Source organism: Erithacus rubecula, assembly GCF_903797595.1.
Source record: "Erithacus rubecula genome assembly, chromosome: 14".
Taxonomy (NCBI): domain Eukaryota; kingdom Metazoa; phylum Chordata; class Aves; order Passeriformes; family Muscicapidae; genus Erithacus; species Erithacus rubecula.
This window is the reverse complement of record NC_136666.1, coordinates 17,597,370-17,613,733: the sequence shown is the minus strand read 5'-3', so window position 1 is coordinate 17,613,733 and position 16,364 is coordinate 17,597,370. Positions and strand designations below refer to the sequence as shown.

The 16,364-nt window shown below is 39.8% G+C and overlaps 1 protein-coding gene across 2 annotated transcripts; it reads right to left on the bottom strand.

The window, feature by feature from the left end:
* Window positions 1-771: 771 nt before the first annotated feature.
* LACTB (lactamase beta) lies at window positions 772-11,603 on the bottom strand. 2 transcript variants are annotated; one of them, XM_079317905.1, is made up of 7 exons: window positions 11,201-11,603; window positions 10,446-10,507; window positions 7,824-7,890; window positions 6,347-6,537; window positions 5,664-6,003; window positions 4,775-4,940; window positions 772-2,736 (listed from the first exon to the last, which is right to left on the bottom strand). In XM_079317905.1, the coding sequence occupies exons 1-7, from the start codon at window positions 11,262-11,264 to the stop codon at window positions 2,199-2,201; spliced, it is 1,428 nt and encodes a 475-aa protein (XP_079174031.1). In that variant the 5' UTR covers window positions 11,265-11,603; the 3' UTR covers window positions 772-2,198. The 2 variants fall into 2 exon arrangements, with proteins under 2 accessions (XP_079174031.1, XP_079174030.1); XM_079317904.1 differs by lacking the exons at window positions 10,446-10,507; window positions 11,201-11,603 and adding an exon at window positions 8,703-9,037.
* Between the last annotated feature and the right edge of the window lie 4,761 nt (window positions 11,604-16,364).

Here is a 16,364-nt window from a genome sequence, read left to right as displayed (position 1 = left end):
CGTGTGTGAGCCGGCGTTCAAAGGGAAACTTCGGGGCGGGGAGAGGAGGGAGGTGCGGCTGAGCCCGCGGGGGCGGCGATGGGGAGTGGCTGCGGTGCGGTGGGTGCTCTCCTGCCTCAGCCTGCCAGCTGGAGCACCAATGGTCTGTGAGCAGATCATCCTCCACCCTTCCCTGTCGGGACACAGCCGCCAGCGCCCCAGCACGCGGTGGGATCGCTGCTGGCAGGGACGGGAACTGCAGCGCAGGGAAAGGTGTCACAGCCACAGTAGTAAAGAACTGTAATTCCTGTCCCCATCTTTGCCTGAGAACCCTTTAATTCCAAAATTACCCTAATTCAGAGGGAGGGATTTATTGGCTCCATTTCTTCGCTAGCACACACCTGAATTTTTCAAACCAGGACAGAAAGGTATCTAGGCACTAGTATAGCAAACCCATCCATATATCAAATCTTGTATCTTAAAAAGTCCATATATCTTAAAAAGTATCAGGTGTCTTGGTGAGCTAATTATTGTTGGGATTTTCTAATTAATCATAGTATTCTTTCTATGACTTTGAAAAGTCATGCATGTCTAGTCAATAAAATAAACCAAAAACTTGATACCACAATTTGTTGCGTTTGCAAGGTAAGTTTTATTTCTGTTATTTCAAACAGCAAACATGTAATTACCAGATGTATGAGGAGGTGATTGATCCAGAAACAGGTGTACTAATGGAATATATGTGCTTTTTAAGACAAGTAGAAAATGTCAGTGCCAAAGGGGTCTATGCCAGCTGCTCTTAATTGACCAGTTTGCCACATCCATGCCAGCCCATCAAATGACTGGTTTTAGAACAAAGATCAAAGTAGCAATATTAATTGTGACCTGAATACATGTGCTAAGGCCAGACTGTCCTAGTCTCTCATATGTCTGCCTTCTCTGCCCTAAATGATAAGAACTCATGATTAATTTCATACCTAAGCAGAGACTGTCAGGGACTGATTTTGTTCCAGGTACTAGAAGATGAAATGTAGACATCAGAGCATCTCCAGTACTGCACATGTAACATCAGAGGCTTTTCAAAAGCCTTAAGTTGCAGGAGATCAAGTACAAAGAACATGGTGTGCAAGTTAAAATTATCAGTGAAACATATTTAATGTGGGGAGTGAGACTGTCATTAATATCATGATATTAGCAATGCCTTAGTTTTTACCCTTTTTCATTTTCATGCATACTTCAGATATTTACATTTGTTTAGCATAACAGTAAACCAACACCTTGTGCCTTCTCAGTCTTTGTCTAAATCCACACACAACAGGCAGCAAGTGAAACTTTTCTCTCAAGTATGCAAACTGGCTTCAAGAATGGGCTTTAAGTTGTATTGAGCTGAGTTCCTAATTCCTGTTTCCAAGGGAATATTCTGCAGAATACAGTGCCATTTCTGGCTACCTAGTTAGCATGGGACAATGGGACACACTGTGGGATTTGGGTGGATTTGACTCTAAAATAATTCCATTATTGCACAGTAAACTAATTTCATGCATTCTCTGTGTCCAAAAAAAAATGCATGAGAGAACATCTAAATTACAAAAAGATTTTTACTTACATTGCTCTAGATTCATTCTTTTCTAGTTCTTAATCCACAGCTCTGATAAAAGCTTGCTTCTAGGATAAATTTGCATTCTGGAAGCAGGTTCAAGGTTTGAATTTTGTTGTTTTTTTAAGCAAATAAGGAAAGGGGTATGTGAAAACAAAAAGCAATGGTGACACAATTTTTCTTTAGAAAGTAATGCTGAATAGTTTTGGCAGACTGCAACTATAAGAGTAACAACATATTTGTGTGCACAAATCAAGATGTGAAATTTATCAAAAATTTAACATTCAAGGTACATAATTTGCACTTCTTAGTGAAAAAAAAGAAAAAAAAAAGCTATTTTTTTATCTTGGTCAAGTGTTTTACTAGCTGGTAAAAATAGCCTGCTAATATGATGATAGTTAACACAGGTACCACAGAAAGTCACCACTGACTGTTACATTCTCATTTTCTGTAAGTTAGGAACTTCCCTGAGAGATGAATTCCAGTTAAGATGTAAGTTTAGCACCAGTAGCAGACATTAATCAAGTGAATACTTGATGCTTTTTCTTCCCAGTGAACTCCCAGTCCAATTCCACCCTCCTCCCTGGTTTCCAGTGCAGTGAGTTCACTCACACCCAGCTCTTCAGCACTGTGCCCGTTTTTCTTTCTCGAACTCCCTTGCAATCTTTAAGGCAGTGCTGTTGAGCGCAACCGATTGCATGTTACACACAATAGTGACAATCACTCCCCTGGGGGGTGCCACTGGCCAAGCAGCCAGAGCTCCAGGGTCCAGCTCCTCAGGCAGGATGAGGAGCACACTGCTGGCCCCCACAGCACCCCCAGTGTGGGATGCATAGTGCCTCTGCTGCCTGCAGCAGCCATACTGCTGCTTTTTCTCCACCACAGCCCAAGCCATGGCGTATTTACCGTCCCTGTCCCACGACACTTCTGTTCTTGGCACTGGAGTCCACATCATTGCAACTGTGTCTGCCTTGAGGTATCCTGGAAGAAGTTTGGCATTCCTGTTTTTAAAATGTCCAGCTTGATAACTGTACAACAAGGCATTTCCAAATTTTAGGAGGTCACCTACTGATGACAGAAAGCCACCGCCAGCCCACTTGTAGGAGTTGTCCACATACGGTGCATTTACCAGCCGTCCCTTTTTGTTGTAAATGTAACATCTGAAATTCAAGAAAATTCAACTTGTTATTCTCATATACCATGCACAATGATTTTAAGTTACCCTACCATAAAGAGCAAACTGAGCATGTATTAGCTTGTTCTCACAAACAAATACTTTTTTTGAAATACATTTATTGCAGAAAAATGAACAAGTAATTCAAACAGAAAAACAAAAATTAAGGTGACTTCTTAGCATAGAAGCTTAACTTCAATAAATGTATTAATCCTTCTGCCTAATCTTAGGATATACTAAGAATTAATACAATATACAAATAACAGAAATAAATAGATCAGCCAACACAGATTTTTTTTCTTAAATCCCTGTACTAGATATGAAGTGTTTTAAAGAACAAGGAATTCTACAACTGATGCTTAGGTGACTGCTCTCAGACAGTAGTTTCCATTTATGGCTGATTTCCCCCCATTATGGTTGCCATATTCTACAACAAAACAAGGAGCATTAAAGTCTTGCATAAAACAAATTAGAAACTGCCAACCAGGAACAATACAACAGAAGTGCAGAACAAACTATGCTTTTGAAAGGAACAGTCCAGTCATGACTTGATTAATTCCATACAACATATGAAAATGACTTATTAAATAAATATATAGCCCAAAGAATTTCAACCTATGTTCTTTATATCAAATAAGGTCCATGTACCACTTGGAGAGCTTTGAAAAGGAGAAGCCCTACCTAGATCACACAGAGTAACTTAAAACTCTGAAAGTCAGAGGTCAAAACAAAGGAAGAATGATGAATAACACATTTACTCTGACAGTGATTTAGGATCTTGCTGTCCCCATAATGAGTTTTTTGATCACAAAAACACCCTGTTACAAATACATTGACTTAAACCTGTAAAAGATCAAGTACATAGATTTTTTAGCATTTTCCTATGAGATAAATCTAGTATAACCAAACCATTAAACAAACCTCAAAGCATAATACATTCTATTTTGAGGCATCACCATCTCAGTTTTGCATAACAGTAAGTACCTATAAAAAGACTCCCAGAACAGCATCTGTCCCAATTCTTTGCTCCCTCCTATATTTCAGTTTATAAGAGGATAAACCTTGACTACAAGATTGATAATTTATGAGAACATCACTATTATCCAGATCAGCTATAGGCAGAAAGCCTCTGAACCTTTGCAAGCAAACCAAACACCAGCACACTTGTCCTTAGTAGAAACCTCAGCTTCAACATGCTCATTGTTCTTTGAGAGCATTTTAGAAGCCAAACTTTTTAAAAATCTGAGTCTCATTTTCATGAGACTGTTACTACAACCTGCTTTGTCATTCAAGAGAATTCTTATCCCACACCAAAATTTAACAGGGGAGTCAAGAATCAATTTCTGAGCCCAGACAGGAAAATCAATAAAATAAGAAAAGAAACCCTAGCCCTATCCACTATATCAGAATGGATTATCCAGTTACATAAATTTCTCTCAGCTTGCTGTTTTGTGGGTGCCTTTTGTTTTTGTAGGAGTGTGGGGTGTTTTTTTGGTTTTTTCCTATGTTAAATTAATTTAAAAAAAAAAATGGTTGAGTTAAATAGAATTTTAATTCTGGTCAAGATTCATACTGAAATTTGATTTATGAAAACCTTATGTTACTGTGAGACTATTGCAATTCCATGGAACCCTTTAAATGCTAGAATATTAAGCAAAATAATATAACTATATATTCCAACATAATCTCCTAGTTAACTCCTTATTTTATTTGCATTTATGTGCTTACTTGTACCCAAAGTAAATCTAAACTTTGAAGTCACTCCTCTTACTCCCCTCACTTCCCATTTTCACACTTAGAACAATAAATACTCATTTCCTATTCTGTAGTTTAGCATGCTGATTACAGAACCTTCTACCATGGCATTGGAACCAGCTACATGAACAATGTTGAGGTAACATCAACCACTTCATTCAAATGTCTGGGAAAAGAAAAAATCACATATTCTTAATTCAGCTGCCTTAATTAAAATAAAAAGGACAACATTTGTTGTGGAAAAATTAGAGAGTTCCACCCCTGTTTACCTTGCTCTGTTATATATCATTGCTTCATTGTCATCTAGGACAGTTGAGAGCATATCCAAATCACGAAACATTTTCAGCATATAATCTGTAAATTTTTGTCCTGAAGCTCTCTCCACAACAGCACTTAAGAGAGTAAAGCCATATGTTGAGTACAAGAACTGACTACCTTGAAGAAACACAGTGAGAAAGGGAAAAAATCCCACATTAATTGCATGATGCTTAAATGGAATCATATATGCAAATAAAAACTATACATAGCAATTAATAATCAACCATTGTTTATCCTAAGCCTATGAAATTCTGTACTGGATCCAGATCCTGCTATGAGAACAGCATGAAAATCTTCCAGGGATCTCTGTGCACAGTCACATTTCATGCCAAGATGTCAGAGCTGAAATTTTCCACAAGATTTACCACATCAGGTCTAACAAGGATGTCTGGATTTGGAAAGCTGACACAAGTCATAAAATTACTGCTTAATTCATATCTAGAAGGCCCAGAACATGACTACAGCAAGTTGGTATCTGCCTACAAAATACTTTGTAGATACAAATTTGTTACCAGAATTATATCCTGCTTTAGCATTTATAAATCCACTAACTGGTATGTTTCAGAGCATTTACTGAATTACTTACTGCTCCTGGGAGAAAATACTTATACATAAATATTACATGACCAGATAGTTTGTGCAGAACAGACCAATTATTCCCCTGTTGAGCTTTTAATGGGGCACATGAAGAAAAAAAAAAAGGGAGGGAAGCAGAACAAGCCAAAACTTCTACACAAACACTTTTAACTGGACTCTACTATCGTCATTACATGGACAACTATTTGAAACAAAACTCTCACCAAAAGAGCATAATTTTGGTCTACATTAATAAAAACTCACCTGGTTTAAAGAACAAAGGATCATTTTTAAATATCTTCAGTGATTCAATCACACTTTCAAATTTTTCCTTCAAATAATACTCTTCCTGTTCAAACTCCTTGTCGTTCCTGCCAGGCTTTGAATTTCGGCTTTTTGTCTCACTATCATGTTCTTTCTTCTGTTTGACACAATCAGTTTTTTCAATCCCTTTACCTTCTTTTTGTTCTTTATCCTGATGGGATTTTGTTAGCTTAAGTGCTCTGTTTGCCTTTTCCTTTTCTTCTTTTACTTTGGTGATATCTTTTTCATAGTGACGAATCCCACTCAAGTGTGAAACTAACAGTCTTGTGGTAATAGTGACCTAGGTAGAGAGGATAATGTGAGCTCTCTTCAATAAAAGACCAATAGTAAATCAGTAAAAAAGTAAAATTCACCATGACAAAGAAAAGGCAAAGGTGCAAGACTTTTTAAATATCACATATTAAACACAGTATTAACAGAAAAAAATCTGTATGAGGACATTACACATCTGATATAAATTAAAGATCCAAACACACTTTTTTTAGGAGGAAACATCAGTACTTGTCTAAATTACTTGGAGTGTTTTGTAGGAATAGGCCCAAATCAAGCACCTATACACAGATATCTATGTAGCAACAGGAACAAAAATTTAAAAAAACTCCTACTAATAAACAATGACATACCTTTTCACCCTCATAGACCTTTTCTGGAAATTCAGGGACGTATTTCTGCACTGGAGCATCCAAATCCAGCTTCCCCTCTTCCCACAGTTTAGCCACAGCCATCATTGTAAGGCACTTGCTGATGCTGGCGATGCGCATGATGGTCTCTGGCTTGCACAGCACACGGTTCTCCACGTCAGCATAGCCCAAACCTGCCAGAAAATTAAACCACCCTGCTAAGCACAGAGATATGCTGAATTCATTATAAGCAATGAGTTAGATTTGCTGGCTCTTTAAAGTGTTTTTCCTCCAGCTAAACTGGGATATGAAGTATCGGACGATCCCAGCTCCCTGCTTCAATTCATTTAATCACATATTGCTGCAGTTAAGCATTTGGATCAGGCAACAGCATCTCAAGTTGGGGATTAAGACTACAACAAACATAATGGTAAATGAGATCAAAGATTAAGCCAAAATTTACACACCTGAGGTCAGATATTCAGTGCAGAAAACCCACACAGACCAAAATCTAGACCATAAAATAACTGTCATAAACACTCATATTATTGCTCTGAATTAATGGCTGAAGCAGTAGAGGGTTTTATTTTATCATTACAAAAACTGAGAGAGGAAACCACTCACAAATCCATCCCAATTACCTAAACTGTATGGTTTCACAAAAACCGAGGTGTTACTATGTTTCTACATCACTCAGCATGACTTCAATTAAAATACAGCTTAACAGGCTCTGTAACAGTGTTTTCCTATGTAACCAACCCACAAGTCTGGTAGCAAGAACTGGAAATAATATTATCAAGTTGCCAAGCCAGTCTTCAGTTTGAGCAAAGTTTGAAGGAAGTGCAAGTGATGTTGCAGCAATGCAGCAATAACATATTTGCAATTTTCAGTACAAGAAAGGCCTGCAAGCAACGCACCTCTGTCAATATACAGCTGTAGCCTAACAATGAACAGCTCAGGGAAAAACCCCAAATCTTGACAAAGTACAAGAAATAAAACAGATGCAATAAAACTGGTGCTTGTCAATGCACTGCTCCACCCAGTGAAAACACCTTCCAAACCTCACACCATTCCCATCAAGCAAGAAAACAGATTTATTACTGTGGTCACAGAATGCAACTTACACCTGTTCCTACTTTGCCCATAAACAAGAGCCAGGTCACCAAATGTGAGCTGTAATTGCCCAGAGTACATTCAAAGGGTAATCTGAAAAATTAATGGAAGAAAGGTTCTCCAATCTAACTTTTGAGATATACTAGCATATTCAGGAAGTTAACAAATTATTAATTCCTGGAACTGATGGAATTTTACCAAGGAAGGTGTCATTTGATACTCCCTAAGCACCCATTTCTGGCCATTGTCTGGAGATGGGACATCAAGTAGATGAAATCCCAGTTTGATTAGCTGGTCTGAATTGATAGTTTTTAAAATGTTCATCAGTTCTTGACAGTATGCATAAATATTGCTCTCACATACTAACCTTCTGACCAGACTTCCTTTCCATCTACAGAAACTCCAACTATTATACCTGGGATTCCTGCTTCATCCTGAAAAAAAAAAAAAACAAAAACAGACAAGAAATTTAGAAGGATCTTTACAGTTAAAAAATATATCCTCCCAAACCCTTGAACTGAAAAAGCTATAAAAACCCTACAAATAAACCTGTGCATTGTTATCAAATTATAGTTGGCATTTTGTTATGTACCAGTTGGGGTGGACTGGTACAAACTGCTTTTGCAAAGCTGACACTTTAACTCAGATATTGGGAAAAACATAGCTAACAAGATAATATTTTTTGCTTTAATAATTCAATTAAATTAAGCAAAAAAACCAAAACACGACAGAGTTAATATGCAACTGGCAAGCTGCATCACCCACTGGCAGGCAAGACTGCAAAGAAGCTTCAGATGGGTTTTCGAAGTAACTTTTTGAACAGAATCACAGAATATCCTGAGTTGGAAGGGATCCTAGAGGCCACCTCCTGGCCCTGCCCAGAACTCCAAGAATCCCACCTGTGCCTGGGAGCGCTCCGAGCTCTGCGAGCCGCGACCTGCTCAGTGCCTGACCACGCTCTAAGTAAAAAACTTGTCCTAATATCCACCTAAACTTCTCCTGGTTTAATTTCCTGGTATTCCCCAGTCACAGACCGCAGAGATCAGCGCCTGTCCCTCCACATCCCCTCATGAGAAAGCCGCAGCTCGCAGTGAGGTCTCTGCTCCAGGCTGAACAAAGCGCCCTCGGCTGCTCCTCCCGTGGCTCTTGCCACACCTTCGTACAGCCTTTAAGGCGCCCTCCTTGTTCTCAGACACCCCGTACGCTTCAACAGCCCCCTGTACCCAGCACCCACAGCCTCCAGCACCTTGATCCTCCGCACCAGGTCCCTGCTCCTCTCCACGGCCGCACCGAAGCCCCGCGGCGGCGGCGGCGGCGGCGGCTTCTCCTCCCGCCCGCTCTCAGCCTCGCCTCCCTCCGGCTCCGCTCGAACGCCCAGCGCCAGCCCCAGCGCCAGCCCCCAGCCCCAGCGCCGCGGCCCGGCCCCGCCGCCCGCTCTGCGGGTCCCGCAGAGCCGCCCCGGAGCCGCCGCCCGCCGCACGGCCCGCGCCAGGCCCCACACGGCCGGGGCGGCCATGGCAGCGCGGGGTCACAGGCACCGCCTCACGGCCGAGCCCCGAGCGCATCGAGCGCCGCGCCTCACGGCCGGGCCGGGCAGGGGAGCTGTGCCGCCTCACGCCAGGGGTTTATGTCCAAAAATGAGACAGAGGAGTTCTTTTGCTTTATTCGAATAGAGGGAGAGGCCATGGAGCATTGCCCTGGGGTCTCTCAAATTTTCGGAGGACGCAGCCTCCTTTTATCCCGATTTCCCGGCCGCTTTTCCTTCTCTCTTTCCCCACTGGCTGAGGTACTTGAGAGGCATAGACTTCCCAAACACCTGATACCTGAGATTCCCCTCTAATATATAACCCTTTCTTTTAATTCTTAATTCTTATACAATTCATAGTTTCTCCCCTTTGCTTCTTTCATCTTCCAATATCCAATTTCATTTAGCAGCTATCTCCAGTTTGTTTGTAAAGGCAGATATCTTTCTCCATTCCTCAATCAGTGGAATCCATCCCATTGTTTCTTTTATCTCTCAGTTCCAGCCTTATCTACCAGCTGGTTTGTAAAGACAAATGTGACATTCCTCTCAAGCCTTATCAATAATACCAAATCCAGTTTTTCCTTGGACATCTCCACTGACCCTCCACCTTCCTTGTCAGCCCATTCCAATGTCACTCAGTGACTTCATCAACATTTCCTAGAACATAACTCCCGTGGCATAAAAAAATAAAAATAAAAAAAAATCGGGAATTTTGAAAACAACTTCAGTTCCGTCAGTCCTCCTCCATTTCTGCAAAAGCTTTTGTGAATTCGGATGTCTTAGCAATTGTAACAGATTTAGTTTAACAGATGTTGTTATGGTTGTTCCTGCTTGTAGGTCTGGACTTTGATCACATTATTGTTTGCTATGATGATCTCATTTGCTTTTCTAGTTCACTGACAAACTCTTCAGTGACGTGCCCCTAAATGGAACCCTTCCATTGAAAAAATGGGTAATGTTTTTAACAAACAACAGGTAAGGTTTGAAAGATAGAAAGCAAGTGATTAGTATTAGTATTCCCCTGATAAAGACATGAAATCATGAAATCTCTGCTCTTTCATATTATTAAATATCATTTGTAACTGCCACAGACCCAGATTGAAGCTTGTAGGGAAAATGTGGAGGAAAGGGTTTTTAAAAATGAAGAAAGTAGTGGTGTAAGGAAGCTCCTTCATTTTCTTTTTTGGATTTATTGCGAAACAATGCAATAGTCCATTAATCCAATGGATTCCCATTGCTCCAACTGGATCCCAATAATTAAAGACTAACTTAAGTAAAGATTTCTGGATTTAAATGTGTTGAATGTAATTAACAGATGAGCAATAGCTGTCAAAAAGAACTGTAATTTATATTTGTACTAGAAAAAAAAAAAAAAACGAAGAAAAATAGGAAAAGAGCAATTAAAATATTATCTGGAAGATTTATGATGATGGAAAATGCAAAGAGTGAAGGGATAACAATTACCTTGATCAAACCTGATGTTTCTGCTCTCAGCACAGGAAGGAAATAAAAGGCCCGAATTCTTTCTGAATTAGAAAAGAAGATAAATAAAGATAAATATTAGATGTAGAGAGAAATCAAGCTCTGCTTTCTCTCTCTTTCCAGAAGCAATTTCACTTAATTGAGAACCAAGAGACAGAATTTTTGGAGCATTTGTACAGTAGATGGCAGTAAAATCCCTCACCCATTTAATCAGTTGCTAGCAAAAGGAGTGGCTCCACTATGGGAGCTCCCCTGGTTGCCACAACTGAATCCAGTTATTACAGTCTCCTCACTCACATACACTTTTTTGTTTGGTCTTGGCCAGTCTAATGGTTCTTAGAGTATTATTATTTATCAAGTAAGAGCTGCATGATCTCAGTGCATGCAATAACAGAGCTGCCCTACCAATGTGCACCTATAACATTCTGTGCTAAAACAGTCAGACCCAGCCATAAATCCAGGCACAATCCCCCAAAGGCACAGAAATAAAGGCAGACTCACAGCTCGAGTTTAGGATTAAAATCTTCTTTGGGTTGGTTTGGGTCTTGCTGAGAAACACTAGTCAGGAACAAATCTTTAAGGATGTAAGATATCTGGACCAGGAGAAGGAGTAGGATTACAAGCAGTGGCTCCTCAGGCAGTGAGATCAGCAGTTTATCATGCTTAGATTACCCCAGCATGTACTTTTACTGATATCTACTGCCACAAACAAACTGCACTTTATGCCAAATACTCACCCAGCTGTAGGTGCAGGAGGGTTGCCAGCCCATTTTCCACACATTTCCTGCTCTGACCATCCATGCTCCTGTGCTTTCACCCACCCATCCTGCAAATGCACCTTCATTTTGCTTTGCAGACATGTTCTGTGCCCCTGAAATTGCTCTTCACGGGAACATAGCACAGATAGCTTGAGAAACAGCACAGGCTAGTAAAAAACAGGAAAAGGACTCTTATCACATTAGCAACGGCTCAGGTATTTGGGTGGAGGCATTTGGCACTGAGCTTGCATATTCTTGTGGGAGTGAGTCCATGCATACTACAAACTCCATTCCTTTGCTTTGTATTTTTCTTCCCAAACTCAGATATATTTCAAAAGAACCCCTCTAAAGATGTCTAGTTACTATACGCTACACAAACCAGTAAAAAGGGATTTTACTTTATTTCCTTTCCATACAGGATAAATCAAATTAATGACAATGGCACATATTTATACCACAATAGGATATTTGCAAAAATTAAAGTAGGTATTTCTTTTGTACCTTTGCAAGCAGGGCTGTGGGAAACAACTAAGAAAATTTTAAAAACTTTGCTACTGAGGGAAGAGAACTGGCTGGTATGAATGACTTCTCTAATATGCTCTAAGTGTAAGACAGTTCACCTCTATTGTGACTTGGAATAACTCATCAACTGCTTGAATTGGAAATACTGTTATTTATTCCATTTACCTTGAACAAAGCCAGGACCATTTCCTTGCCTTAGATGCTACTTGTACTTCCTGGGGTAGAGCAATGTACATCACACACTAAATTTATAATTATGCCTTAGTGATTAACATTGCTCAGTAGAACAGCTTTACTACCTGTACACTCATCTCAATGTCTGTCACTCAGCTTGGTTCTTTTCATCTTTTCATCCCCAATAAAAGCAATCTGCAGTGTGAAGGTAAGCAAGATGAGGACACATTCCTAAGAGGAGAATCAAGCTCAAGTTGTGCTGGTGCTGGAGAGGAGGTTATGCTCTACTTAGTGGATTATGACATTTTTTCCAAGTGCTATAATGAAAGCTAACAAGTTCCTACTCGACTTAGTGCCTGGCAAATTTAACCAATAGGAGTGAGTAAAAAGCCTTTTTTTTTTATGTGTGCTGTTGTGTTCTTGTAAATGCTCAAGCATAAAAATAAAACAGAATCAAAACTAAATCCCCATGTTGTCTGAGAAATATATCTGTACTGATAAGTGACACCCCTGATATTAGAGAGCAATGTCTTCATTATTGATTCACAGGCAAAGCAGACACGGGCAAAAGAGGAACTGGGAAATGAGATTTTAGGATTTTCTGGGTTTAAAGTAGTTTGATAAGGGATTTCTGCCATCTCAGACCTTTAATACAGTAAGCAGGTGTCCTACTCAGATCAAAAAGAACTGCTCAGCACCTCTGAACACCAGCTTTCTTTAGAAACTGAAATATTGCACTGCTCACTGTGGGCAGCTGATTGATTTTTCAACCTACATACCAAACATCACAGCAGCTAAAGACCCAGCAGCTCTGACACAAGAGAGCACTTTCCATTGTGCAATGGCTATTAAAGCTCAATTCTGCAAGGCTGAGACTTTGCTCTAATGGAACTGTTTGTTTGACTAAGGCTTAGTCAAACAGGCAGCCCTTAGTTGTATGTTCTCCATATGTGTGCATGGCCAAAGCTCTGCATGCACCTGGGTGGTTTGGTAAAATGATCCTTAAAACAACTTTGCTGAAATGGCACAAATCCCTACAAAATCTGCACTCAATTTAAACTCGGATTTAGTAATTTTTCTTTAATTAAATTCCAACTGTTAATCGCTTGCAATTCACAAGTCTAATGGATCTAGAGCAAACCCTTCCTCTCCTATCAGTCCTTTTGCCAGCTGTAGTGTTCCTGCACATTCACAGAGGGAGGAGTCAATAACTTTATAGCTCAAAATGGCAATAATGTCTGTATCTCCTGCACACAGACACATAAGCTTGTGTGTGTTTCATTCCGGTTTATGACAGCAAGTCTCAGTACTGAGCACCTCCCATGGGTCACTGAGCTGTCTCTCATACCCACATTCCTTCTCAGCAGTTGTTAATTTCCTGGAAATGCCTTGCACTCAGATATAGCAGCATCTGAATGTAATAAAATCACACACATGTGCTACATGTTTGCTACCTGCTGACAAGCAGCAAAAAAAATGGCGGGTTTGCATTTTTGTTTTTTGAAGTGTTGTCATTTCCTCATTAAGAGAACTGATAATGAAGTCGTAGCATAGAGAGATTTTACCCAGGTTCTGCCAGTGTGGCAAAAACCACTGAAAGGATTTTTACAGAAAAAGTTCTTGCATACTTTAAACTCAGATAAAGTTGACAAAGAATTCCTGATACCTAGAGTTTGCCAACCACCTTCCCCTGTGGCTGCACAGTCATGTGGAGGTTGCAGGAGCAGGACAAAGCATAACAACACAGTAGCCTTTAGAGGGGAGGATTCATTCTCCTTTAGAACATTTTTTTAGAACATAGAATTTAAAACATTCCCCTTCATGTTCTCTGCACCATCCCCACTGGCCTTCAGCCCCCATGTGCAATTCTATCTTCTTGTTTCCCTTCCTATTTTCTCACCTAATTCATGTTCCAGATTTTTTTTTTTTTCTGGATGGTCTGCAGAAATTACATCACCCTTTTATCCTATTTCACAGTCTACATGTGTACAATAAGAAATAAGGAAGTAGTACAGCAGTTCAGATTAAATAGAAAGAAATCTGGCAGGCTCATCCTTGCTGGCTGCACATAAAACATAATCCAGAAAAGATTCTGCAGGATTTTCCCAGGTGATTTCTTCAACTAATATTCTTGTCAAGAAAAACATAATAAGCTATCAGTTGGGCCTGCAAAGAAATGCTCTATTTTTAAACTGGAAACTCACAGAGATCTTCATGTTAATATCAATACCAATGCATCTCAAGTTAAAACAACTTACCAGAGCTTTAGAATCACAAAATGAACTGTAGAAACACCAGACCTGCATCATTTTCCTCAGTGTCACAGCCAGCTGTCACTAGGTGTGACACTTTGCAGGTTTTAGCCAAGGAAACACTGTTTGCCATGAGCTCTGGCTGTGACAGACCACATGGACTCTTCCCTGACATTTCTCTTTGTGTCTCAGAGCAAATGAAAACTACATCAAAGAAAGGAGCAATCCCAAGAAGCAGGACTTAGGGTTTTTGTGTGTCTTTGCTCTAATTTTTTAATGAAAAACCTGGTTTAATCTTTATCCACCTATTCCTCAAACCAGCAAACAGACAGAAAGAAGCCAGTGCTTTGGTGTCCCTAAGGTCCACAATACTCAAATCCAAAATACTATGGAATGTCCTTTTATTTTGGTGCATTATGAGAGGAAATAACAAAGGGAGAGGAGTTTTTATGTGTCTGCAAGACCTCTCTCTGCTTCTGTTTCCCATTGTTTCCATCTGGACTAACTAGACTGCTCACTAAAATGCTGGCATTGAGGGAAATCCTGCATTTATGCAATTCTCAGCTGCAGCTTATGAATTGGCAAGGTGCTGACTCACAGAAAAATAGATGGGTTTGCAACTGAAGCCAAGAAGATTATGCAAACTTGTACAGATTCTCTGTGCCTTGGAAAGAACACAACACAACTGAAGACAGTAAGTGACACAGCTTCCCTCTATTAAAAGAGCTATTCCTGTGTGCATTTTCAAATTTTCTCCATGAAGATAAAAAGCATTATCCTTGTTTCCTCCACTTTGGTCTTTTTGCTGCAATTCCCACTAAATCTTTCACTGATGTTCCTGTTCCATTATTAAAAGAAATTCACCCAGAGGAATATCTGAGGAAAAAAGTTCCCTATTTTTCAATATGCTGAGTCACGTGGAATATTTCCTTTCCTAATTATAAAATGTAGTTGGCTAATTACTTTCTGCTTTTGCTCCCATTAACAAACATAACAGTGGTCATAGACAGCCCAGTGTAACAGATATTTCTATGACATTAGCAGTACAGGGATCTTTGACAATGCAGATTTTGAGCAGCATTTAATACACATAAATAACACAGATCCAGAGTTAAATGGCAATACTCTATAGCCTTGTTTCCTAATCAAAGCACCTTTTCTTTCTTATCTCTCACTCATTCAGTAACTCTTGATTGAACTGATTGACCACACAGAACTAATAAACAGACTTCTGCAAGTTTTGTGAACATAAAGAACCATTAAGATAGAACATGCCTCTGGGGGTTGTGATGGAAGGAAAGCACACCCTGCACCATGGCTTGTGTATTATTCAATATCAGAGAAATGCCAAGAGGGAGCAGGAGACAGCACAGATCTCTGGAAAGTAATTAATTCCAAGTTTACAGCCAACCATGAGACAGGAAGGTGGCAGGTTTTGCCAGTTCTGGTGCTCTGAGAACAACTCATTTCACTGAGAGAGGTCAGCTCAAAAACTAAACCAGAAAATTAAAGAGCATGGCTGCACAATTAGGATGTATTTTAAACTGCCAAATGTATTTTTGCATTAAAAGAAAGGTTGAGTAACTCTCCAAACTAGGACATAACATCTTGAGGAATGCTGAATGATATGGAGTTCTGTGATTAAACAAACTTTTTAGTTAAAATAGCAAAGTAACTGCAAATTTGCTAGAATGGGGTTAAATCAGGGCTCAGCTTTCTTGTCTTTACAAGCCAGTGCTTTGTAGCTTCACTGAGTTTTGTCTGATTAGACACTGCATCTAAAGAACCCATGAGGGGTAGTTGCTTATGAGATATGGTAAAAACAATTTTCCTGCTCCAGCAAATACATCCTTATGTGTATTTAAGTGTCTGTTGCTGGTCAGGAAAGGGCCACTTGGTGTGATTCACCCATCATCATGTTCACTACTCCTTTGAAACTAGAAAACTTTTATTTACCAATTACAAAGCTTTATGGATTCATCTGCAACAGTGCACTTCGGGGAAGTCTACTCTGCAAACAGGTTTTTTTCAGATTAATTCTTATCTCCTTCCTAGCACAAGCTTGCCCTAATAATGGTGACATGACACCACTAAGAGATAGGAAAACCACAACCTTCCCATGCCCTTCCACACAGTGAGAGCTGAACTCAGATTCCCAAAACCACAAAGCAGTTTGTGGTCTCCTGAAAAGCAAT